The sequence below is a fragment of the Phalacrocorax aristotelis genome, chromosome 18 (genome assembly GCF_949628215.1).
Source record: "Phalacrocorax aristotelis chromosome 18, bGulAri2.1, whole genome shotgun sequence".
NCBI lineage: Eukaryota > Metazoa > Chordata > Aves > Suliformes > Phalacrocoracidae > Phalacrocorax > Phalacrocorax aristotelis.
Window position 1 is genome coordinate 9,578,282 of NC_134293.1, and position 22,718 is coordinate 9,600,999.

At 45.5% G+C, this 22,718-nt stretch overlaps 1 protein-coding gene across 1 annotated transcript in view; it reads right to left on the reverse strand.

The window, feature by feature from the left end:
* MYBBP1A (MYB binding protein 1a) overlaps positions 1-22,718 on the reverse strand; it is a 60,474-nt gene that overhangs the window by 29,187 nt on the left and 8,569 nt on the right. Inside the window, exons 10-23 of the mRNA XM_075113139.1 lie at positions 22,107-22,214; positions 21,369-21,494; positions 20,398-20,601; positions 19,691-19,799; positions 19,205-19,292; positions 17,951-18,102; positions 17,150-17,239; positions 16,333-16,473; positions 15,445-15,612; positions 14,235-14,392; positions 13,282-13,416; positions 11,925-12,036; positions 9,468-9,599; positions 7,523-7,591 (exon numbers count right to left, since the gene is read on the reverse strand). Of these exons, the coding sequence (XP_074969240.1) occupies positions 7,523-7,591; positions 9,468-9,599; positions 11,925-12,036; positions 13,282-13,416; positions 14,235-14,392; positions 15,445-15,612; positions 16,333-16,473; positions 17,150-17,239; positions 17,951-18,102; positions 19,205-19,292; positions 19,691-19,799; positions 20,398-20,601; positions 21,369-21,494; positions 22,107-22,214 (1,792 nt within the window). The remainder of the gene's footprint in view (positions 1-7,522; positions 7,592-9,467; positions 9,600-11,924; positions 12,037-13,281; positions 13,417-14,234; positions 14,393-15,444; positions 15,613-16,332; positions 16,474-17,149; positions 17,240-17,950; positions 18,103-19,204; positions 19,293-19,690; positions 19,800-20,397; positions 20,602-21,368; positions 21,495-22,106; positions 22,215-22,718) is intronic.

Below are 22,718 nucleotides of genomic sequence, written 5' to 3' on the forward strand. Positions count from 1 at the left end.
ACTGCTAACAGGGCAGTTTCTCTGTGCCAGTCAGGTAATGCCTGGTATCGTTACAGATTTGTAGGTGGGCAAGGCAGGCATCTTGCCGCTAGACACTTTTTGCAAAAGACACAGGGGCCATTAAAAGGCGCCAAGAAATACAACCAAAAACCACCGATATGACAGAAAAAAAAAAAGCAATGTAAACAGCTAACGACATGCACGATGTTCCAAAGAGACCCTGCAGACTCGGTGACAGGGTTCCCTTGTTCAGCTGAAATACACCACGAGCACACAAAGTTCTCAATGCAAATACAAGTAAAAACTCATGCCACGGGATTTCAAGCACTCGGCTTAAATGCAGGCAGGAGCATCTGAAAAATGTAAACAGATCTTTTTAAATTTTCAACCACCTCACACAAGTGAGAAGAAAGGGAGAGAGAAACATGGCTTATAAAACAGAGCGCGCTACCTTTCCGAAGGACATCAGAGCCTATTTATAGATGCTGTCAACATCCTCCAACTCCCCCAGGGAAGACAGTTTCCTTGAGCTCTCCCATTGCAAGAGACGTGCTCAAAAAATGAAAGGATGGGATGCAATAATCCACATCCGCAGCCACCCTAAAGGTCTAGGAATTAAAAATCTCTACACAAAAATGTAGAGCACTCTGGCCCTGACCCAGCAAAGCACTTAAGCATTCAGCTGTTCCCCCTTCAACTTCAGAGGGACAATTTACATACCTAGAGCTAGTACATGTCACAGGGCTTTGCTGGCTTATGATCAGATAGCTCAAAAATGTGCAAGAGCCCACCCATAGTTCAGCTTTACCTTGCAAAACACAGGGTCTCCTTGACCATCACCTTACACAAAACAAAAACAGGAACAGGACACTGACTGGAGCCAAAGCATGTCAGTGTGACATACATTTTCCAGCTGCAAATGATTTATCTTCATTGAAGAGAAGGTGCACGCTGAACAGAGGGAGACAAAAAAGAAGTCTGCAGGCAACGGCCGCTGTGACGCTGTGTTGCACAAGAAGGTACCACCGCCTGTGGGTAACACCCTCTGGAGGTCTGCTCACCTCAGCCAGACCCTGGGATGAGCCCTCCCCCAGTGACACCCCTACAGAGGACGCAGGCGCACCGAGTCCCACCTCTGCCGAGGGGATGGAGGGCGCTTTGAAGAAATGGTACCTTTCAGTCATGGCCTATTGCTTAGCTGGAACCAGCAGCCCAGTTTTCATTTCTGATACAGAATAGGTAGAGCTGAACTGGTGCTGGTACTTGTCTGGGGAGGTTTATTTTGCTTCATTATTAGTAACAGCTTATGCAAAATATTCCATAACAAGTCCTTGCTATACCACCTGCTGGAACCTCTCTATAAGAATGCAGGCAAGGCACAGGTGCATTCATGTAGTGATCCATTCATCCATCACAGCACGAAGAGGAATATTCCCACATATACACACAGAGGGGTGCTGGCTTCTGATGCTTTGCAGTGCTTTTACTGTGCTTGCTGTATTAAAGTTTAATTACTTTTTAACTTAGATATTTACATAGAACATAAACCGTTCAGAAGGATAACTGTGAGCCAGCCAAGACCTCTTTGGCAGGACTTTGGGATCATATTTTACTCTTTTGGTGATGGTAGCTCTGGCACAGAATTGCTTCAGTTTTGTAAAATTATGTCTATATATGTTTGATCCCTTTGGGGAGACTGCCAAAGCACCAAGATTAATTAGCAACTTACCTAAAATACACTCCCTATTAGATAGATCTTAAAGGGTTCCTTGTCACAGACTGCTTTATAAAAACACATTTTGAAAATTAATGAATCTATATGACATAAGATGACATTCTGAACTCTGTCTCGGTGCCCATTCTCATCTCCACAGTAAGTAAAGTGACTTTTATTAGCTTCATGACGGCTCTGCACTTACATCAGCTTTGCAGAGTTCTAGCCAAATCATAGAAAATAAACTCACTTGACGGACAAATATAGCACCATTATGCTCCCAGCTACTGCAACATCCTCAATCAATATTGCTTTAAATGTAAACAAGAAGACAGGGATGTATCCAAACTGATGTGTTATCACAGTGCAGAAATAATTGCAAAGGCTCTTCATTACAGTGTTGAAATGTACACTCCCAGTGCCTTTCCCAAAGGAAAAGAACAAGGGACAGGTATCAAATCATTTGCCTAAACCCTAAAAAAAAGTTACAGACTAGAAGTGGTCTAAGTGGCTGCCAATACAAGCAAGATGGGGACAACAGCTTATTCCTGGTAGCAGTGGATGTTTCATTTACTAGTCTTCCTTTCCAAATTGGTTCCAATACCGCTGGTCAACAAGCTGGATTTCCCAGGAAAAAGCATGGTTGTTCCAGTCCAGGGCTCCAGAGAGGCTGTGCTTCAGCCTGTTTCCAGTTCAGAGCTGGCACTTGGAGTATGCACTTGCCCGCACAACCCTGCATCAGTAGTAAGCCTGGGTACCGCAGTGCAACCAGCCACACATCTTCCTTCTTCACCTGATCCTCAGACTAACAGAATTGAGTTATTAGGGTAGAAGCATTAGTTCACGGACCCATCCAGGCCTCTGGCAGCCCCAGCAGCTGTGAGGATGGTGGGCACCACAGTAAGAAGCTCACCACAGTTAACAATGCACCACAGAGGGGTTTGGCTGTAAAGGCATCAAAGCATCAGAGGGTCACCCAAGACCACACACAGCTACAGAACGAGACATTACTGTAGCTATGCTCATCATACCGATGCTGCTAAAAATAAACCAGGAAGACATTCCTCACCTAAGGCTCAGGAGGGTTCTGGTATGTCGCTGAGTCATGCAATAATCATTAATTTAAACACATCTTGATCCCAGGTTTACACTCCATCGGCACAAGTCAAAAAAATAAACCCAAGCCTTTTGTGCATATTGAGAAAGCAACACTGCACCCACTGAAAAAGGGCACAAGGAAGTAATCTGAAGGTCAGGGTCTCCTAGAAAACAATTGCAGCAGTAAGATCAAATTGCATTTAGAAAGGAGGAAGCGAGGACAAGCTCACACACAATTTTTTTCTGAACAGAATTTGAGAGAACGTGTTTAGTGCTTGTGGAAGACATCAGACTGACAGCAACATCCTTTGTCAACAAAACCGCGCAAGCCTCCCCCACCTGTTAGCACCACACACACTCTGCTCAGCTAATTGCAAGGCTTTGCACTGCCAATGGGATCGTCTGTGCCAGAAGCTTAATACAGTTCATTAGCACTAGGTCAACTCAAAAGTATAACACAAGCTCCATTTCTGATGACCTGTCATTTTCCCATACCAGACTTATCATTGAAGACTACACTCCTAGCTGCCATGTGTACCTAAGCTGCTTGGGGCACGTGTAAGTATGCAGATACATATGCATGCAGGTATGCAATTCTAGAAACGTTAGCTGCACTTCGCTCAGGTGGCACTCCTTGGCAAGAGAAAGCTATCAGAGCTGCCTATATGTACAAACGTTAGTGTGTTCATTTTTTAAAAGCCTGAAGCATTTTAACTTGCACACAGGTACCTTTGGGACAGCAGTCTTTCTTCTTTAGCTCCACTCTTCAAGAAATGCAGAGTTTGAAAAATAGGCCAGCCAACAGGTAACACCAAGCATTCAAAGCACCAGCTGCCAGAGTCACAGTGCATTTGAACTGGCAGAATATGATTCATAGTCTCCTGCAGCCAGTGTGGTCTCACAAGAGGTGGGAAGCCCCGTTCAGATGCATGAACTCCCTGAAACAATGTGATTTTGCAGATCCACTGTCACACAGTGTGACAGTGTCTTGTATCTTTCTGATGTATAGGTTTAAACAGGTACTAAGTGAATTCAGGGTGGGATGACAACCCCCCTTCCCTGGTCATGCATCCCTTGCCCTTTGTTCCCCCACTCATAATGACACCAGTCTCGCCAGCTCTTCCCTTTTCCAAGGAAGCTGCTGTATTACTGTCTCCTGCAGGGATCCGCACTCCAGGAGTAGCATTAGAGGAACAGAACTTGGCCACATGTACATACTTCAGTTTCAAGTCCACTCTCAGTAAGACCATTGCAAATTCACCTTTCCAGTTTAACACTTGCTATACAGGTTGAACTTACTGCTAGGAAACGTACCAACCCAACCACTGTGAGCCAGGTTTAAAACTGCCTTAAGAGCTCTCACCCCCCAAAGTGTTGTTCATTTTATCTCATAAATTACTTCAATATGGAGGTGAACAACCTTACTGGTGCTTTAAGCATGTAGAAACAGTGTCAGAGAAAAAAAGCGGACTTGATGTCACACTATCTACATTTTTTGTTCTAAAGCTTCTTTTTTTTCTGCTAAGCTTTGCACCACCTGCCTTTGCATATCTCCAAAAGACCCTTCTATACAGCAATCACACAGGCCAAAGAAACGCACCTCCCAGAAAGGCATATAACACCCATCCGATAGCTACAAACATCCCTCTCTTCACAGTCACAACACTGCTGCTGAGGGTTCAGTGTTCTCTGGGTTTGAGGTGAGCAACTGAGGGAGACAGGATGCACAGAAAGGCTGCAGCAATGCAAGACCCAGCTGCCCGAGTCATCAGCTGCAGCAAACAGTCCACACAGACAAACTCTGCTTTCGAATATTCTTGTACTCACTTCACAGAAGCCATAATTTCATGTTAACAAACACTGATGCTTGATGAAATAGATGACAGCTTTCAACCAGCCACTCCTGAACCGACTATCCTTGTGCCCTGAACAAGACCAGTGAATTGATCACATTTTAACACAGCAAAAGGGGTGGGGAGTATGTGTGCAAGGGGAAGGTAAGTTTTAAGCCAAATCATCATCATGGCTGTTTTGAGCCATAACTGCATGAACACTTGGGCACCAGACAGATAGTGAGGTCCCCAGGGTCAGGACAAATGGCTGGGGTGGAAGAGGACAGACTGCTCCTCTCCAAGCCAACGCCAGCTGAGCAGCATTAGAACAGCTCCTGCATTTCCTAGAGGATCCTCTCTCAGTCACACCTGCCCAGAAATTGAGTCTGACAGACCTGCAGCAGCCTGCAACAGAAGGCACAGGAACAACATTTCACATACAGTTCGGTTTGCTGTTTCTTGCCAAGAGCCCAGGCCAGTCCAGGACTCCCTGTACGTTGTGTGGCTTACTGATCACACAGGGAAACGTGCTGCAAATCACCTCAACCAGGCTAGTCCACCACGATCACTTCACAATCAAGTTTGACTACACTAGAGGCCCCAGCAAGAGCAGAGACCCCTGAAGTAAGAGCTGGACATGTATGCTGGTGGCCACAAAATCTTGCCTTAAAGTCCTTAAAAAAACCTCAGGGACCAGTCTGGCTGAGAGAAGAGATGGAACAGACCCCCCCCCGCCTCCGTGCCGCTCTCACAAACGCCCAGGTACCCAGGGTGAGGAGGAAGAAACACCCTCGCCCTTACATCTTCCTCATGAAACACTTTTCCTTTTGTTCAGAACTACCTAAAAGCCCAACCTGAAGGCGCATCCGCTTCTCCTACCCCGTCGGGAAGGGCCTCCCCCAGGCCAGCTGCGACAGTGGCCAGCAGCCCTGCTGGGCCAGAGCCCCAGGGATCATCACCGGGCCAACACAAGACACCTGGCCAGAGCTGTGAGCCTCCACCTTCCCACGCAGAGCACCGCTCTCCCTACCCAGCACAGCCCTGAGGACTCTCTCCAAAGGGATCTGCAGAGCCAAGAAGTCAAAATCACAGTGGGATCAGCTGTTCATACAGAAGCAGCAGGCATAGCCAGAAGGATCAGCATTAATAACAGGAGTGTTAGAAGGGGAATTAAGCCTCATGTCTCTGGGACTAAGCTAGTTTAATGATTAAAGGCCAACATTTGGGGGCTGAAAATAGAAGACTCTCCCCACTTGCCTCTCAACCATCAGGGCCGGCCAAAGCCACGGTAGCAGGAGACCTTTGGTGTCTTTGGGTCTCTAAGGTAGGACAGCCCTTCTGGCAGCTGAGCCCCTCCACCTCGCTCCCCAGGGGCTGCCACAAGCTGCAGAGACTCCAGAGAAGTCACCCATGACATCACTTCGTCACATAGACCCACCTAGCTTGTCCCACTACCCTACCCCCTAGGACACCACCAAAGCACATTTGCATTGAGAATCAGTGGGAAAAATTAATTGAAAACCTGGCAAATTAGATATTTGATAAGGCGAAGCCAGAATTCCTGAAAAGGACGCAGTATGCAAAAAACAAAGCTGCAACACTGAATTCCACAGGCTTTACAAAGCTTACTCTCCATGTTGCCTTTAACAGTAGCATATCCACGTTCTCTATCCAGTCTCCCACAAACAGCGCACTGCATCTCCTCCCACCCACAATAAGCAGGCTCTAGAAACAAAGCTTGAGCAGATAACTGTGGAAGCCCTGAAAGAAGGACAATGCTATTCCCTGTGGGGAAGCAAAGATACCATGTAAATGAAGCTGTCTGCTTGGGATGCAGTTCTTGGTCTCTTGAGGACAGGGTCAAGTATGTGCCTTATAATTAATTTGTTTGTTATTTGTATAACATCCTTATTTCTATCCACTGAAATTACTAACAGCTTAATTCTTTTTTTTTTGTTGTTTTTTAAATCAGAGCCATTCCTGTTGGGTGAAAGAGCGTGAAATGCAATTTACACAGACAATGTAAAGCAGCCTTACAACAAACACCTACCTAGCCCTCCACATTCCCTACAACGATCAGAAACAATAAAACAACTATTTATAAAACAGAAAGGTCAATCCAGGATGAAATTCTGCAGGGGACAGATGCGTGTTACAGCTAGGGGGTGGGAAAGTGTGAGAGACGGTGCTGCTGGCCTAAAGGGGTTTTGGTTATTAACTGCGTGGAAGCACCCCCACTGCAGTGCATGCTGCAGTGAGAATCCAGACAGGCCTCATTCCCTGCTCATGCAACAGCGAGCTGTGCAGTCACCCTGCAATGTTTTATTGATAAGGCTCAACTAATTTTGTGTTCATCAGGCACATGCAATCAACCATCAAAAATCAGATCTATAATACAGGTGGTTTTAAACTAGACACAGAAGCACAGGGCCTAGAAAATGCAGGACAGCTGGCAAGGCATGGAACAGACTCAAGAGACTAACCTTGAGTTAGCATTAGGAGGCAAGGGTTACAACATGCTGCATTAATACACAGGAACATCTTACCAATAAGAAAGTAATCAAGGAATAAGTGACTGAAGGCAACCCCTACTACAATCAGGGCTCAATCCTGAAAGCTGCAGGTAGTTTTTAAACGAGATGCTACCAAAGAAACCCTGTGACTGTGAATATATAAGCTACTTCCACAACTTCAGTCACATACCTGAAGCAGCAAGGCCGTATTTGCAAAAGCTCTCCCCGCAGGAAGCCCAATTCTCAAAACTGGGCAGCCCTAAAGGCACTGATAGACATATTCACAGCAGCTCAAACGATGCTTAATAAGTGACTTCTCCGATTGACTACTTAATATATCTTTGTTTCTTTGTTTTCCTTCTTACCTGCTGGTGTTGCCTGGCTCCTGCTGTGATAGACTTGACAAGAATATCTACTAATGGCTTACACATGATCTGTAAGAAAGAAAGACCCAGTCTCTTATTAGTGGCTTGCTGACAGACAGGTTTGTTTTTCAGGCAAAGCAGTCTATATTTTACTCAGCTTCTTGAGTGAGAGGAAAGTGCCACAAGAAAGAAAAGTGCCTAGAGACCAGCAACAGTTTACTTGAAAATTAACAGCTTTGGTCACCCTAGCCCTGAGCGAAATCTTGACCACAAGCAAATCAGCAGCAAAACTCAAACTGGAAAAAACCAGGCAAAGGTTTCATCTCCTGTGTTCTGCCTGGTTCTTGATTTAAATCTGCCTCTGCCCAATACTTTACGTAGGCAGTTCAGTTTGCGCAGAGGAAGAGTCCAAGAGGCAAAGGAGAACTTGCTGAGAATGTCAGAGCTTGGGGAAAGACCTGAACCCACGTGCTAAAGGGACAGAAACAACTGTGTCAGGAGGAAAGCCTCCCTGGAGACAGGTTAACTTAAAGTTGTCCCCAGTAACAAGTCTCAATCAAACCAGCTTTTCTAGAGAAGGGATACTTGTCAGCAAAGTGCGATGAAACTCTGTTCTGGCCTAACCCACCATTTCCTATGTTTATAGGCAAAATATTTCCAATCTGAGGGGCATAAGGACTCCAGACACATGAAATGAGAAAGCATCTGGATTGCAGATACCTTACTAGCACACCCCCAATGTCTATCAGGCTCTGGAAGGTCTGGCCCTGACAAAGCATGTTTGACAAAGCTGTCAGCAGTTTGCTGTACAGTTCACTGACATATTATGCTGGTGGTTATTCCAACCACAACACCTGAAATGGCTTCTTTTTGGGGGTAGGAAGACTACTAAAACAACAGATAGCTCTAGCAAGTTGGCAAAGCCCAGCTTTAAACTACCCAGTATCTTTGTATATCATTACCTTTCTTTTATACAAGGGATGAGCTTAAAGATTGTAAAAGACTTTTCTGCAAGGAATAGCTGCAAGGAAGAGCTGCAGGCTCTAGAAACCTGCAGATGGGATCTTAAGCTTGCTGTCCACGTGGGCAGCGCACAACCCTTCTCTTCCCTTTATTTCACTAACTTATATAGGTGTCATTGTGGACTGGCGTCCTAAGAAACCTCATATGCAAAAGAACTCTCTCCTGCAAGATTCCCTCAGAGTCTGAAAGCATCTCCCCCCAGTTACGGGAGTCTGTGCCTCCTCCCACCCTCCTTTCCGACATCAGTTCTAAAAGATTGAAACCCTTGAGAAGGAGCTTCTGGCAATTGTCTTTATTTCACTCTGACCTAAAAATCCCTGAAGAACTGTACGACATGCAGACCCAAGGCCTGTTTCTTAAAAACTGGCTGTCCTCAGAGTGGAGACCAGCTCCAGGCCTAGGTCAAATTTGCAGGAAATACCTCAAACATTTCAGACACTGACACTGTCCCAACACCTGCCTTGCAGATTAGATTCTAATTAGACTCTATGCTCTACAGTCTTCTTGGAAGAAAATTGATAAACTGAGCACGCAGTCAGAGCAAAGCTAGTCAGGAGCTACATTAGCTGTTTAAACAAGCTGGCCCCTTCTGCCTTTGTGCAAACTTTGCTCATCCACATTGTCTTGAATATTGGTCAAAAATTAGAACTTCTTAGACTATGCTTTAAAAAGAAGCCTTCTGTTCATCTGTATCCTCCATGCAGTATCCCAGTCGAAACCACAAATGAGATCCTGGCCTTCTGCAGCATTGCTACCGAAACACACAGTATTAAGAGTGTGAGCAGGTGAAGATCCTAGGAGACCTTACAGCAGTTTTAAAAGCCTACAATAAAGTGAAGCTTCCCTCCCTACTTTCCCCAGCATTACAACGGTACTGTGGAGCCACCAGAAGACAACACACCACACAGTCAGCAAGACTTACCGGGAAGCGTGTGAAGAGATCGTGGAACATGGAGCTTGTAAGAGCACTGTTCCGTTTAGTCAAGAATTGTGTCAGCGCTTGCTGATATATTACAGTCACCCTCTCCATATCCAAACAACCTGTGCTTGAAGCCTACAGGGAAAAAGCAGAACAAAAAACGTTCCCAGTGAAACGCAAGTGCGAATCACTAGCAACAAAGTAATTAATTTCTACCAGTGCACAGAGATTTTTCCAACAACCAGATATTCTTGGGTAGCTTATGCAATACAGAACCATGAAAAAACAACGAAGTGGGCCCCAAACACGCCCTCCCAAGTACTGATAGCCATATGATCATGCTAGTGAAGAGCAGCACAGCTTTCTAGTAGGACTACATACGCTGCATCTAGTGTGGAGTATTGTGGGGGCTGTACTTCTCGGCTTGTGGTGGGCATGTCTAACACACGTTCGGCGCACAGGGCACTCAAAGACCACCCTGCAGCAGCCGTGCTGTGCACATGGTGTCCTCAGCTGTAGAGCTTTCTGAATCTGTAGATATTAGTGTATGTAGATATCTTGATCTACACACACTTAGCAGCTATGCCCAGGATTTCTAAGTACCCAGCAAACAAGCCCTAGTTCTGATCAGGGATCCAGCAATCCCAGAACTGTGTAAATGTTCTAATATCCCCCTCTGGCGGGGAACAAGAAACCCAGACATGCAGCAACCAGCTGAGACCTATCCAGACCATATGGATCTAAACTAACACAGGGGTGAATGAACAGCGAAGCATGGAGCATCACATCCCAACATATGTGACTGTTCTCATATTGCCAAGGAAGCACAGCTCTCTGGGAAGAAAGAAAAATTAAGGCCTAGGAGGTCAAAGCTGTGATCTTCACAGTAGTGAAGTGCCTTTTATGAACCATTGCCCAAGTAATTTTAACATGGCCCCATAGTAAGTTAAAGCCATGTTAATGTTGTGCCCCGTTCTCAGGTTGAACTCCCAGCGCTACTGCAGCTGAACACAGGCCAGAGTGGAACAGGGGAGACGGATGTTGAAATACATGACTCCAGTTTCCTAGTCAAGGGTCTATTCTTAGCACTTATTTGACATACACATCTGCAGGTTAAAAATTTTGATTCCTCCCATGCAGATGTTTGCTGTAAAAAATTTCTTCTCTATTAACAGGCTTTTCCAGAAATTTGACCACTGCATCATAGGGCCTGCGCGAGTTCCACTTGGCTGCTTACTGGAAAGCTCCAGATTATACTCACAAAGCACTGCTCACTGGAAACACACCACACCTTTGCTCTGGTTCCCCACTGCAGAACGTTCCCAGCCTGGACACAATGTCAGCACCAGCAGCATCACACAAACTAAACTGTGTCAATTCCCTCAAAGCAGCAACTCACTCCAGCTGCTGGCTGTGTCCTTGGCTGGTCAAGACCACAGCTCTGCTCCTGCAGGAATAATAGCCTTCCCTGTGAAGCTGCACAAGGATGCTGTGAAGCATGTCTCACTCCAGGGTCAATGTCCAGTATGTTGTCTGTATTCCCCACAGACCTCCCACTTCGTTTTTCTTTCCAAAAAGGCCCAGCACAGAACAAGAGCTGCTTGAATTAACACTCTCAATCTCTCACTAAGCCTTAGAAACATTGGCTATCTTTTCAGCTGCTAATAATATCTCAGTGTTTGTAATTCCCAGGCCCTCTGTTGTCATGAGGTAGCCCTGTTTATTTTCCTTCCCCTCCTAAATGTCAACAGGATTATGGCACTAATTCTTGCACATAACTTGAGAGGTTCAGAGGCAAGTATCAGGCTAGCTGGCGAAACACTTCTTGCTAGGTCCTATGGAGGTGACTGGACTGGGCTGCCCAGTACATAGGGCCACCAAATTCAGAGACCTGTGAAATCCAGCAGAGACAGGCGAAAGGGAACAAGACAGTAAGGCTCCCCAAGTAACAGACATCCATAACACAACCAAATGAGGAGTCTCCCTGCAAACAACCACCACTGAAATCAGGGCTGCTTCATACTCTTCACCCTGAGGTAACTCAGCCCAAACCACAGAGATAGAGTTCGCTCTCATCCACCACTGTCCTGTGCCTCCCTGCTCCTCAGCACCCTCCCAGGAAAGAACTCAGAGTGACTGCCAAGAGTTTAATGGAAAACGTAGCAAATCAGTCAGGAGAGCATCATAAATATACATCAGGCTTCTTCAGCAGTTACCCGGGATCCACTGTACATCAGCAGCCCCTGGTGGCTATGGGCAAGCAGGCACTGCAAAGGCAGGAGGGTGAGGGCCAGAAGGGGATGAGGAATTTGACAGCTTTATGGAAAAGAAATCGTGTAGACAAGCATCTGCAGGCAGCAGGAACAGTGAGACTGAATAAGCAAGGTCCACTCAGCGAAACCGGGTAATGCAACTTTACTGGCAAAAACCCACTGCCTCCAGAGCAGCCCGCTGCCTTACCTGACAAGCCTGCAGCTTGGTGGTGTTCTGTTTCTCTCGCAGTGGGGTAGGAGGAGTTGATGACTTATCGGGCGTGTTTCCTCTCAACACTTTGAGCAGGTATAATGAGGCACTAAAAAAGAAAAGGAAAAGGGGAGAACATAGCAGTTACCAGTGTCACAGTGCCTCTGCAAACCCACCTGAGGGCAGAGGCCAAGTGATGCAGGCAGGTTATCCTGTACTAGGCAGGGCTAAAGAGTCTGAGAAGGCCCCTTCTCTCAGTCTAACCCATTCTTGCCAGACCTAAAGACAAATAAACCTTAGAAGGCTGCATCAGGTCATTATCTGTCACTGCAGTCAGACATCCCCACTACCAGCCTGGTTTCCTCAAGCTCATGCTGTTGACTAGCACTGCTTGAGGACCTCCACATTTGCCCAGGATTTCCGAGCCGGCACAGCTCAGCCAGCGCTGCAGCGCAGCCCTCTCAGCCCAGGCCGCTCTGTGCCCGGAGGCCTCGGGCACATCAGCTGAGAGAGCATGCAGGCAGCTTGCTGCCTTTGTGAAACGTTGTACTAACTGGGCACAGCTCCACTCAGGGCTGCCACTGCCAGGAAGCTGTCAGGGAACCATGCGGCGCGCACAGCCAGCCCTGTGCTGCCAGGATGTACCACGGCTCCTGCACAGCCACGAGCCAGGTGTGCCGCAGAGCCAACGCTGCCCGATGGCACTGAGTTGACCATGCAACACGGTACCCGCTGCATACACAGTTGTGTTGAGAAATCCCAGGCGGAGTGCAAAAGTCCTCCTGAAACTGCCTGCAAGTCACAAGAGAGCCAACCGGTAAATGGCACTCACATTTAACCAGGAAACAGCAAGATTGCCCAGGTTTCCTGAGAAATACACATATGACTTATTCTAATTCACCTGTATTCAGCAGCAAAGGAGTGAATACTGGTACGTACCAGGACTCATAATCATTATTATCCTCACTGTGCTATCATGGAGACAGCAAACCACTGTATTTACAGAACGAACATTGCAGATTGTATAAATTACACTCATCCCTGCACTGAATCACACACAATTCATTATTCCCCAATGAAGCCTCAAGAAAGAGCTTCCCATCACTACCAGCAAAGCTGTACCAGACCATATCTGTAACACAGAGCCCATAAAAGATGGTCACCAAAAAATGGACATCTGTGAAAATGCTTCAGACTGCCAGGATGACTGACTAGTCCTCATGTAAGACACAGATGCTGGCACCCAGCCTTCATCAAGTCTCTTGCTTCTCTGAACCATTTTAACATGCAACGTTATGCCTGCTTACAGACCAGCCTACAGCACCAAGTAGAGATGCTCCTTTTTAACACTCACCTGAAATAATAGAGAGCCACTGAAGAGTCAGTGTGCTTGCAGGCTTTCTTCACAAGCCTCTCCACAAAAGCATGCAAATCTTCTTGGAGGGCATCCAGTCTCTTGCAGTACTGCTTAGTTCGGCACAATGAGTTCCTGAAAGAGCATTAAAACCAGACCCAAACCTACAGAAAGAGCCCTGGGAAACAGACTGCTATGAACCCTACCACTGGGCTCAGGGCAACACATGAACAGAAATGGTGCCAGCTGCAGGCAGCAAAGGAGGCAGTCATTGCTGTGGCAAAAAAGGTCAGGAGACTTACTGCTCTTCACCTTCAAGCACCTGTTTAGGCATCAGAATCAACTTTCCTCCAGAGCTCCCACAAAGGGGATTAGCTGCCTCAAACCCTGTTACTGCAGAACTGCTTCTCAACAGGGAGTAGAGAGCCAGCACCGAAAATGCTTTAGAGCAGCGCTGGAGATGTCAGGGAGCGGTGTGCAGATGACACATCATGGCACACACCGTGCATTATGTCTGTGTCTAGCTTGTACCATGCCTCACTTCTGGCCATGAACAGAGAGAATTTGCACTCTGCCTGTCTCAGTAATAACGTGTTGGCAGCCACAGCGACTCCATAAGCCTAGGGAGCTGTTGTACGGTCTGACTCGGAGGTCAGAGGCCTGTGGAGATATTCAGTGACATGGCACCGTGCCTGCAATACCAATGTTTGTTCTTAAGGCTTCCACCTGCAAACAGGTTTGACACTTGAAGTCCCTTAGACTAGAAAACCTAGATCCTAATTTCTTTCCTGCCAGTTATGACTAAGCATTGTGGGCATGTGTGGTGCTGGTAATCTAATTCTACACATAGCAATCACCTTCAGTCTTAGAAAGACCAACTTCAGGGGTTCAGCAAACACCACGGTGTCCATCAAAAGCCATTGCCTACTATCAGGAGGACTAAGGACACTTACTTGAAGATATTGGCTGTTTTCTGGAGGAAGTCAACCTCCTGCTTGTCAGAGTCTGAGCTCATGCACTGTTCGATCACCCGAAGCAGTGGCTCAATGATGTCAAACACCAAGGGGTTATCTGATTGCTTAGTCAGGAACACTTCAACCAGATCCAGCACCTGCCAACACAGCGTTACTGACGTGAGAACTAATGCAGACAGGGAAGCATGATGGATCTAGCCAGAGCAGCTCCCTCAGACTGGAACAGGCTACACAGCAGCTGGAGGGGGCTGAAGGAAACTATTTGCAGCTGAGATCTGTACACCTTCTGCTATTATTTGTACTGTTAGGGCATGAGAAACTGAAAATTAAAAAATTGAAACTGAAGATTAAAGGCTGTCTGTTGACTTCAGCTTTATTTTGTGCAATGACACCATTTAGAAACAGCAGTTATGGGAATCACTGCCACCTGGCCAGACCTGCAGTCACGATAACTTAGCACAGACCTCTGTTAGCACCATTGACTGATAGTTCTCATCCCTGCCAGCCCACCTTGACTTCCAGACAGTGCATTAGCATAAAATCAGCCTCTTATGGCACAGCATCAGAATGAAAATGCAATAAAGCCAATGGCTCACTACATTGTTCAGCCTTCATCTTGGCTAATCTGACACCAGACATTTCTATATGTGAGCAGCTGGAGCTGTCCCTGGACGGTCCATGCTGACACCAGGTGGCCTGAAGTCAGTATTACAAGTCACAAATAACCAGGGAGCGTTAATCATAATCCTCCCAATTTTACTAGCACAATAACCCCCCAGAAAAGCTTACACTGCAAAATTACCAGAGGAACTTTATGCATGTCACACTAAGGCACACCAAGCTTGTCCAGCTGACAAAAACTGACAGGCACCTACCTTTGGGTAGGTGTGGGGAAGGATCTAATAAATTGAAGCATTTTAGATCACCAAATGAAAACCACAATTTACTTTTTGAAAACACAGTCCTGTTTTTTTGTTTTGAAATAGGCCTGTGAAGCCCCAGTCACTGATGACAACATTGCTGTGCCAGGTGCTGTACAAAGCCAGAACAATCCAGCCCCAACCTCCAGGAGCTTATGACACACATGAATGTCCAAGCTGTTCAGCCTTAAGTAGCTCATGGCATGCAGTAGGCTACAACTAACATGCTAGTACGCCAGAGGTCTTCACACCAAATGCTCATCTCCCACCTTAATCTTGAAATCCCTCCGTAGGATCTTCTCTTTCCTCATCCTGTCTTTCTCATTCTTCTTTGCCTGGATACGTTTCTGCTGCTCCGCAAAAAGGGCTGAGATGTTCTTGTCGAGAGCCATCATAGCCTCATCATCCAGCTCTTCATCACTCTCGTCTCCTCCCTTCTGTTTTTAGGATGCAAAAACGACATGTCATCTCACATACTTCAAAAAGACAGTGGGGAGAGAACCACAGCCAAGACCAGACTCTCAGTAGGGATGTAACTCCCTCTAGACCCAGAATAACAACATGGGGATGGAAAACAGATGCTCAGACCCATGAGAAATCTGGCTCATATTTCCTCTCAGGTAATCCTGGCTGCACAGAACTAACACACAGAGCTAGAGGATCGGGAGAGGGAGGAAACTGAGGTTTTGACACTGACTCCCAGCGCTGTTGCTCCTTCAGTGAAGAGGTTAATATGTTGCTACGTCTGTAGCCTTTATAGGAATCATTAAATCCCACTCCAAAGCTGCTACAAGAAGTCTCTACAGTGGCCTACAGGGATCACACTCCTCCACCTCCTCCACACAGGCCAGCCAACACAGGCACCATGTAACAGCATCTCTGCTTTTGTTCACATCAATCTCGTTTATTACAGGCAGAAATACACGCTGTATCAGGCTAGACTGGACAAGCACTCAAGACACTAACAATAAATAAAAGAACAAGTGACTTATTGCCACAGCTTGCTTTGAAGATCCTGACCTCCTGCTTCAAATGCCATACAAAGATGACTGCCAGGGTTATCACTGCATGGGCTCAGATAGGATGTGGGTATTAGATAATTTTTCACCACCCCAAACCTCCTGGTAACTGTATCAAGGGAGGCAGCAAAAACATACCAATGCATTCCCTGCTTGGAGAACGTTCATCAGCTGACTGCGAAAATCATCATCAACTTCTTCATTCTTTTCCTCATCTCCACTCTCATTCTCTTCCTCAGTGTCGCTTTCATCTGAGGAGTCCTCACTTCCTTCCTCGTCCTGAGGAAGAAAAGTTCATCTCCTGACCCCACCGTTCTTAAGCCCTACTCAATACTCAGATGTTCAGAAATAAAAACTCAAGCCTCCCCTCACCCCACTGCCTTGCTTCCAGCCTTCAGATTCAAGTAAAGACACCTCAGATAACAAGATACCAGATATTCGCAAGAGCTAAAAGCAGAACACAATACAGACGTCTCTGTCATATTAAATGAGTATCAAAAAGAAGCTTCCAAGGAACATCTGAAGTAACAGCCCCCATCTGACTCTCCTTTCTGCTAATGCTTGTAATACTTTGTGACTTGAATCTCTGCAGTTCTGAAAACCCGGAGATCTTGAATTCAGACAGCTGTGCATCGCAGCAACGATTCAGTCTGTGGCTGCAAAAAAGAGGCCTGTGCTAATTTCAGGATGCAGTCATTTGTTCTCAGGAAGTCTTCTATTCAAACAGCCAAACCTACAACAGCATTTTCCTTCAAGGCCAAGGGACTAATGAACATGCACTTCCAACAAGACATTTGTGCGTTGCACTTTTAAAATAAATCTTCCTAGAGCAACAGCCACTTTACTCAAGACAGAGAAATGCAATTACATATATTATCACAGATCAGGAGAAACATTATTTTTGAGCAGTGAAGGTATGAAGAGTAATTGTCACAGGCAAAGGCACATCAATTACCGCATCCTGCGCAGATTTGATCTTTTTGTCCGATTCTTCCATCACAACAACAGCACTTTCTTCATTTTGCTCTTGGTATGGGTCAAGAACCTGTAGGAAAGAGGGACTTGTGTTTTTTCAGTGTTTTGTTTTGACGCATTTCTTGTGTACAGGAATGTACAGGAATTCAGCACAGTAAGCCAGCTGGATAACGAAACAGTAAGTAAGGGCATTCACCTTTCTGGTTTGCAATACCATGTTTGCTAATATGCTAAGTTCTTTCTATAAGTAACAAAGAAGGTGGTGAAAACTGAAGAGGTTGGTGACATCACACATTTGATACAAATGACATATTAGGTTCATCATATAACGTTCCTGATGGCACATCTTTGCAATCCACATACTACTCTCTCAGAAGACAGCACCTTATTCAGTGTTACAACCAATTCAGATCTCCAGTGTCACTTATTTTGAGCGCCTCTGTGCTTAGCCTTTCTAGAAAAAAGAAGTTGTTAGCATTTACACTCACATATAAAATCTACCAGCTATATAAACTGACCCAGGAATTTCTTCAGCCTAAAACTACCAAAGAGTACAGGTTAAAGTTAGCAGATCTCACTCTCCCATAACAAAAAAAAAAAACAAAAAACAAACTCAAAAGCCAACTCTCTGTGAGCTACATCTAGAATTCAGTAGCACACATTGTCAGACATTTTCTAAATTAAGAAGGCTTTTATTTAATCCCAAAATAGAGACATGCTTGTGTATCTGTTGGGGACAAGACAGGCAAACAGTACAATGCCCTACTAGTGCCTCACTTACATCCAGGATCAGCTGCAAGCCCCTCTTGGTCAGGTTAGGACATATTCGTACAAACGTGCTCTTGGAAATCCGACGTATGAGTAGGCTGGGCTGGGCAAGGAGGGAGAGCAGAATTTCCACCATCACCTCAACCCATCCTGGCTCTGCGTTGTCTGCACAGGAAGAAACAAACAGTGACAGGAAGGGGCAAAATCACTGCACTGCCACATCGATAACGGACTGCAGAAAAATTCACCAAGGAAAAAAACAGATGGCGCTTCTAGCTGACCATTAGAAGTACTCATTCAGCAACACAGATCAGAAATAATCCAGTGTGAAGCTAGAGATTGTAGCTGTATTGGAAGGCTACTAACTGTAGGGAGAAACAGGCCCGAAATTGTCTTTAGGCCACTGCAAAGCCTTACCGCTTCACAAAACCTAATATTAATTAACTTATTCATTAGATTATCAGTTCTGCAAATCATGCAACATCTACCTGGCCACATTAAAGCAATCAGCAGCTAGTCAGCAAAGGTATATATATTTATAGTGTTTCTTGCGAAATCAGGAGTCACAGCAGCCCAAGAAAAGTGCTGACACTTGAAACTGCTCTATTAGTCCAAACATTTGGGAATCCTGATCTGCATCAACCCAGCCACCACAGAACTGCAGCTCAAATTTACTCACAGATTTAAGGACAACAAGAAGACCGGAGTTAGAGAGGAAGTCAAAAGACTGAGCCAGGTTCTTTCCTGGTCAAGTCCCAACCTAGCTCTGCAGGCCCTAAGTGAGGACTAGCCTAAAATAAGCTACAAGCTTTGTCTACACACAGGACACATTTAGTTTGCTCAGAACTTGAGCTCTGAATCTACCACGTTTCAGGCCTGCTGGCTGTTAGGAGAGCCCGCGGCTTTGCCCAGGCAGATACCACCACTGCAATCAAGCTCTTGGCCAGCACAGAACAAGGACTCAAAACGAGTGAACTCCCTTGGACACTGCTCATCTGAACAACGGCCAGCTCTGAAGCCCACCTATCCTTTAAGAGGCACACAGGAACACAACCGACTGAAGATGTGGACAGAAAGCGGGAACAAGAGACATGAGACTTAGAAAGACAAGGAAAGAGGATGAAGGACAGGTGAATCTCCTGGGGATAAGTGCATCAGGCTAGAACTGGTGCAGTCAGAGCGCTTCACTAATGCAGAAAGGCCATCTTCTGTCTTTTGACAGACCATTAACAATCCCACTCCATTTCTTTCTGTAGGAAGGACTCACCAGCCTTTTTCTTCTTAGGTTCTTTGCTGAATGCCCTCTCCGTGCAGTTCAGAAGGTCACTCAGAACATCCATTGTTTCAGATGGATTCTGTTTGATCACAAGTAGACAGTAAACACACTCTCTGAATTCCCCACTACCACCAGAAGGAATATACCCCAAATCTAAGGACCTCTCTAAATAGGTACAGATATTAAAATCAGCTACACTACAACCCCTTTGCAGAAAAAAATACGAATCTAAGTAAAATTGTTCCACTCAACAGCAAATCAAGGGCAAAACTAATGCTCAGGCCAAGCTTTGCCCCTTTAAGTTGTCTACAGTCAGCGTAAGAATCACAGTTTATTAGCTGCCAATTGCCCACTTCTAGAAGCCAGAGGCTGTGAGAGATTGGATCTCTGATCACAAAGAAACTCTCCAGCTCCGTGTTCAGAAAGCCCAGCTATGAACTCATTTTACACCACTCAAACAGGCTTTAGAGGTCTTACCTTGAAAAGGTGAATGGCCATTAAAAGCAGAAGTTGCTGGAAAGCAACAACTTTGGCACTGTCTGATTTATTTTCCTTCTTCTGCAGATTCTTCACAGACTGAAGCGCTCTGAAAAAAGAAACCCTTTTGAGTCCTTCACAATTACAATAGTAAATCCTCTCTTATGATCAGACTAAAACATGACCAAATCTATAGTATCATTTTCCATACTTAACATTCAATTTATTGAACTTAGACATTCATATAGTATACAATCTTACCCCAGCAACAGCATCTCACTTTGCATGGCTCATAAAAACCTGTGCACCTGGGCACAGGCTAGATTCCTAATACTACAGCAGCCAAGGCATAGACCTTTCGAGAAGTTCAAGCTCAGAAAAGAGCACCAGAAAAAACTCACTGAAAAGTTGGTTCAGGCATTATTAGGGGAAAAGATCAGCAGAGTTAAAATCATGTTTGGGAGAGGGATTAGAAGGAAAAATAGAAAAGGGCATGGTCACCTACACATAGTTAACAAGCAGAAGGAACAGGAAGAAAGGAACGGGGCGATAAGAGAGAGAGGCATCCCGAAACCCAGGCGCAGGTGCAGGATACTCAAAGGGAAGAAACAGAACTGCCACTGCTACGAAATGGCTCTGCTACAGTGGCCAGAACAACAGGACAAGGATGAGAGAATACAGTTTCTCTTTTACTGGCCCAACCTCACCTCTCCCAGGCATCCCTCTGTCCCTTGGTAAAAGGCTTCACAGCTTTGACATGTTCACTTGAGAGCAGCTTGTTGGCATACTCAACAAGGAGAGAGATCCACAGCTTCCCATCTGCAGTCACACCATGGATGTGCTTCTCCCTCAAGGCTGCAGCCTTTGCTGTATCCCCCAAAACAGGCAAGGAGTTTAAAGTCTGAAGCAACCTGCAAAGAAAAACAGCCAGCATGCTACTGTCAGAGGAACCAGATGGCCTTCTCACACTTTCCAAAAAAAAGAAAAGGGCCACCAGCAGAGCACTTTCATCCCAGAGCTGTGCTCACTCGTTGCAACCTGGACGCACAGGGCCTAAGTTTCAACCCATGCACATATCCAAGCAGAGTAATGTACAGCTATTGTCTCGGTGTCCCCAAGCATACCTCGTGCCCCCAAGGACACTATTATCCTCAGTTGTTTCCCATTCTGTGTCCCACCGTGTCCTCTGCTTTCCCTTTACTGAGGTTGGAGCACCAGCTTTGCCAATCACCTAAAAGCATCTGTTATTACCAGCTCCATCTCCCTTAGTACAGGGAGGACTGCAGAGCCATCAGCAGTTTGCATGCACAGCGGACAGAAAGCCAACAGCAACCTGCACAACCACACCACCTCTCTCTTGGGTCCTTCCACCTCTAGCTTGCAACAAAGGCAACAGAAATCTTATGAGAAAAAGCAGTCTGAGCTGAACTCTACACCTACCTGATCAGCACACACATACTCAGCCGGTTTGCCATGCAAATCAGGGATAAAACATGAGGATCTGTGGGAAATCCATCCAGGATCTCCTTAAAAAAGCCACCCCCTGGTCCTGGAGCCACACAAATGCTCCAATAGCAACTCACAACCCCAAACCTCTTGCCCTGCCATTCGCAGGCTGATCTTATCCTCAGGAATATGTGAAACTTCCAAGCTTTAAACATGCAAGCAAAATCCATACCCAAAGAAGTAGTTTTCTGTCACTGAATGAGCCTGTTGATCTAGCGGCTCTGATGGAAGGACATTCGCCTCACGTATTTGGGAAGTCTTTTTCTTAGCCTCAAAGAAAGCATGGAAGAAGCAAAATCTAGGATCGACAGAAGCAAAACCAAAATTAACAGCCAGCTTGGTCCTAACAAAGCAAAACCAGCTCATGTGCAAACCAAATAGCACCACATATTCACAACATTTTTATTAAAGGACGTCCAAGCACTGAAAAAAAGATCACTATTTAAAATAAGACACTTTCCTCAAGGTATACGGGGTAAAGAAGAGAGAAGGATATTCAGGACTTCACAAAACTGAAGAGCCAACACTTGAGGCCACACAATACAATACTCAGACTGTCAGATTTGGGTTATATTCTCCAAGACTTTTAAATTGACAAATACTTAGTAAGATCTGATGCAAAATTAGAATATCTTCAAGCAGTCTAGGTAACCAGGAACCTAAAATTTACTGAAAACAAATGGGACTGACATGATTTTAAGTGCCTGAACTACTTATGGAAAGAGCTTGTCGAAGTTTGCAGAAGGTATTTTGAAAACAGAACCTAGTCTCCTAAACTATTTATGTTATGGAATATTTCCACTAATGAATTTGCCTAGTGTTACGGGGACAGCTTACGTGGAATATTTCTATCGAGCTAAACAGAATTATTCTAAGCACATGTGACATTAAGTCTTTAAATCATTCTCACCTGGAAATGTCCATCACGAGGCTCTCTTCCTTTTCCGCTGGGCTTTCAACAATGTTAGCAAGTCGGTGGATGATCCATTTTCTTAGTCGACCAATCTTATGTTGTGCTCTTTCAGTAAGGAAGTGGACACAAATCAATAGTTTGAACACTACCCCAAAACGAACACAAACCACACGACCCACTGCAGCAAGAGGTGACTTTCAGATATTCAGAGCCTTTACATTAAAGATGGCAAAGTTATGTAGCAAGAAAGCAAGAGGTACCTAAGAAGAGATACAATCTTCCCAAGTTTGCTTTTTACTATGCAAAGGAGTCTATTTTCCCCCTCTGAGGTACTGCAGCCTACCAAAAAGCACTTCCAAGAATTGCAGTAGTGCATTTAACGACTTGTCTACTGACAAGCGACACATAGACACGCTGTTTTAACAGCTTACATCTTTGGAAGAAATCCCTGCAAGTAACCCAGTACCCACAGCACCAAGTCACGTGTGTTCAGCGAGCAGCAGTGCCAAGGAGGATAGAACTTTCTCTTGGGAAGTTTTCCTAGCTGGAAATCGCTACAAATGCCTATCAAGGATGTCAGTATTTACAGGCTACTCCTGAGACACGGAA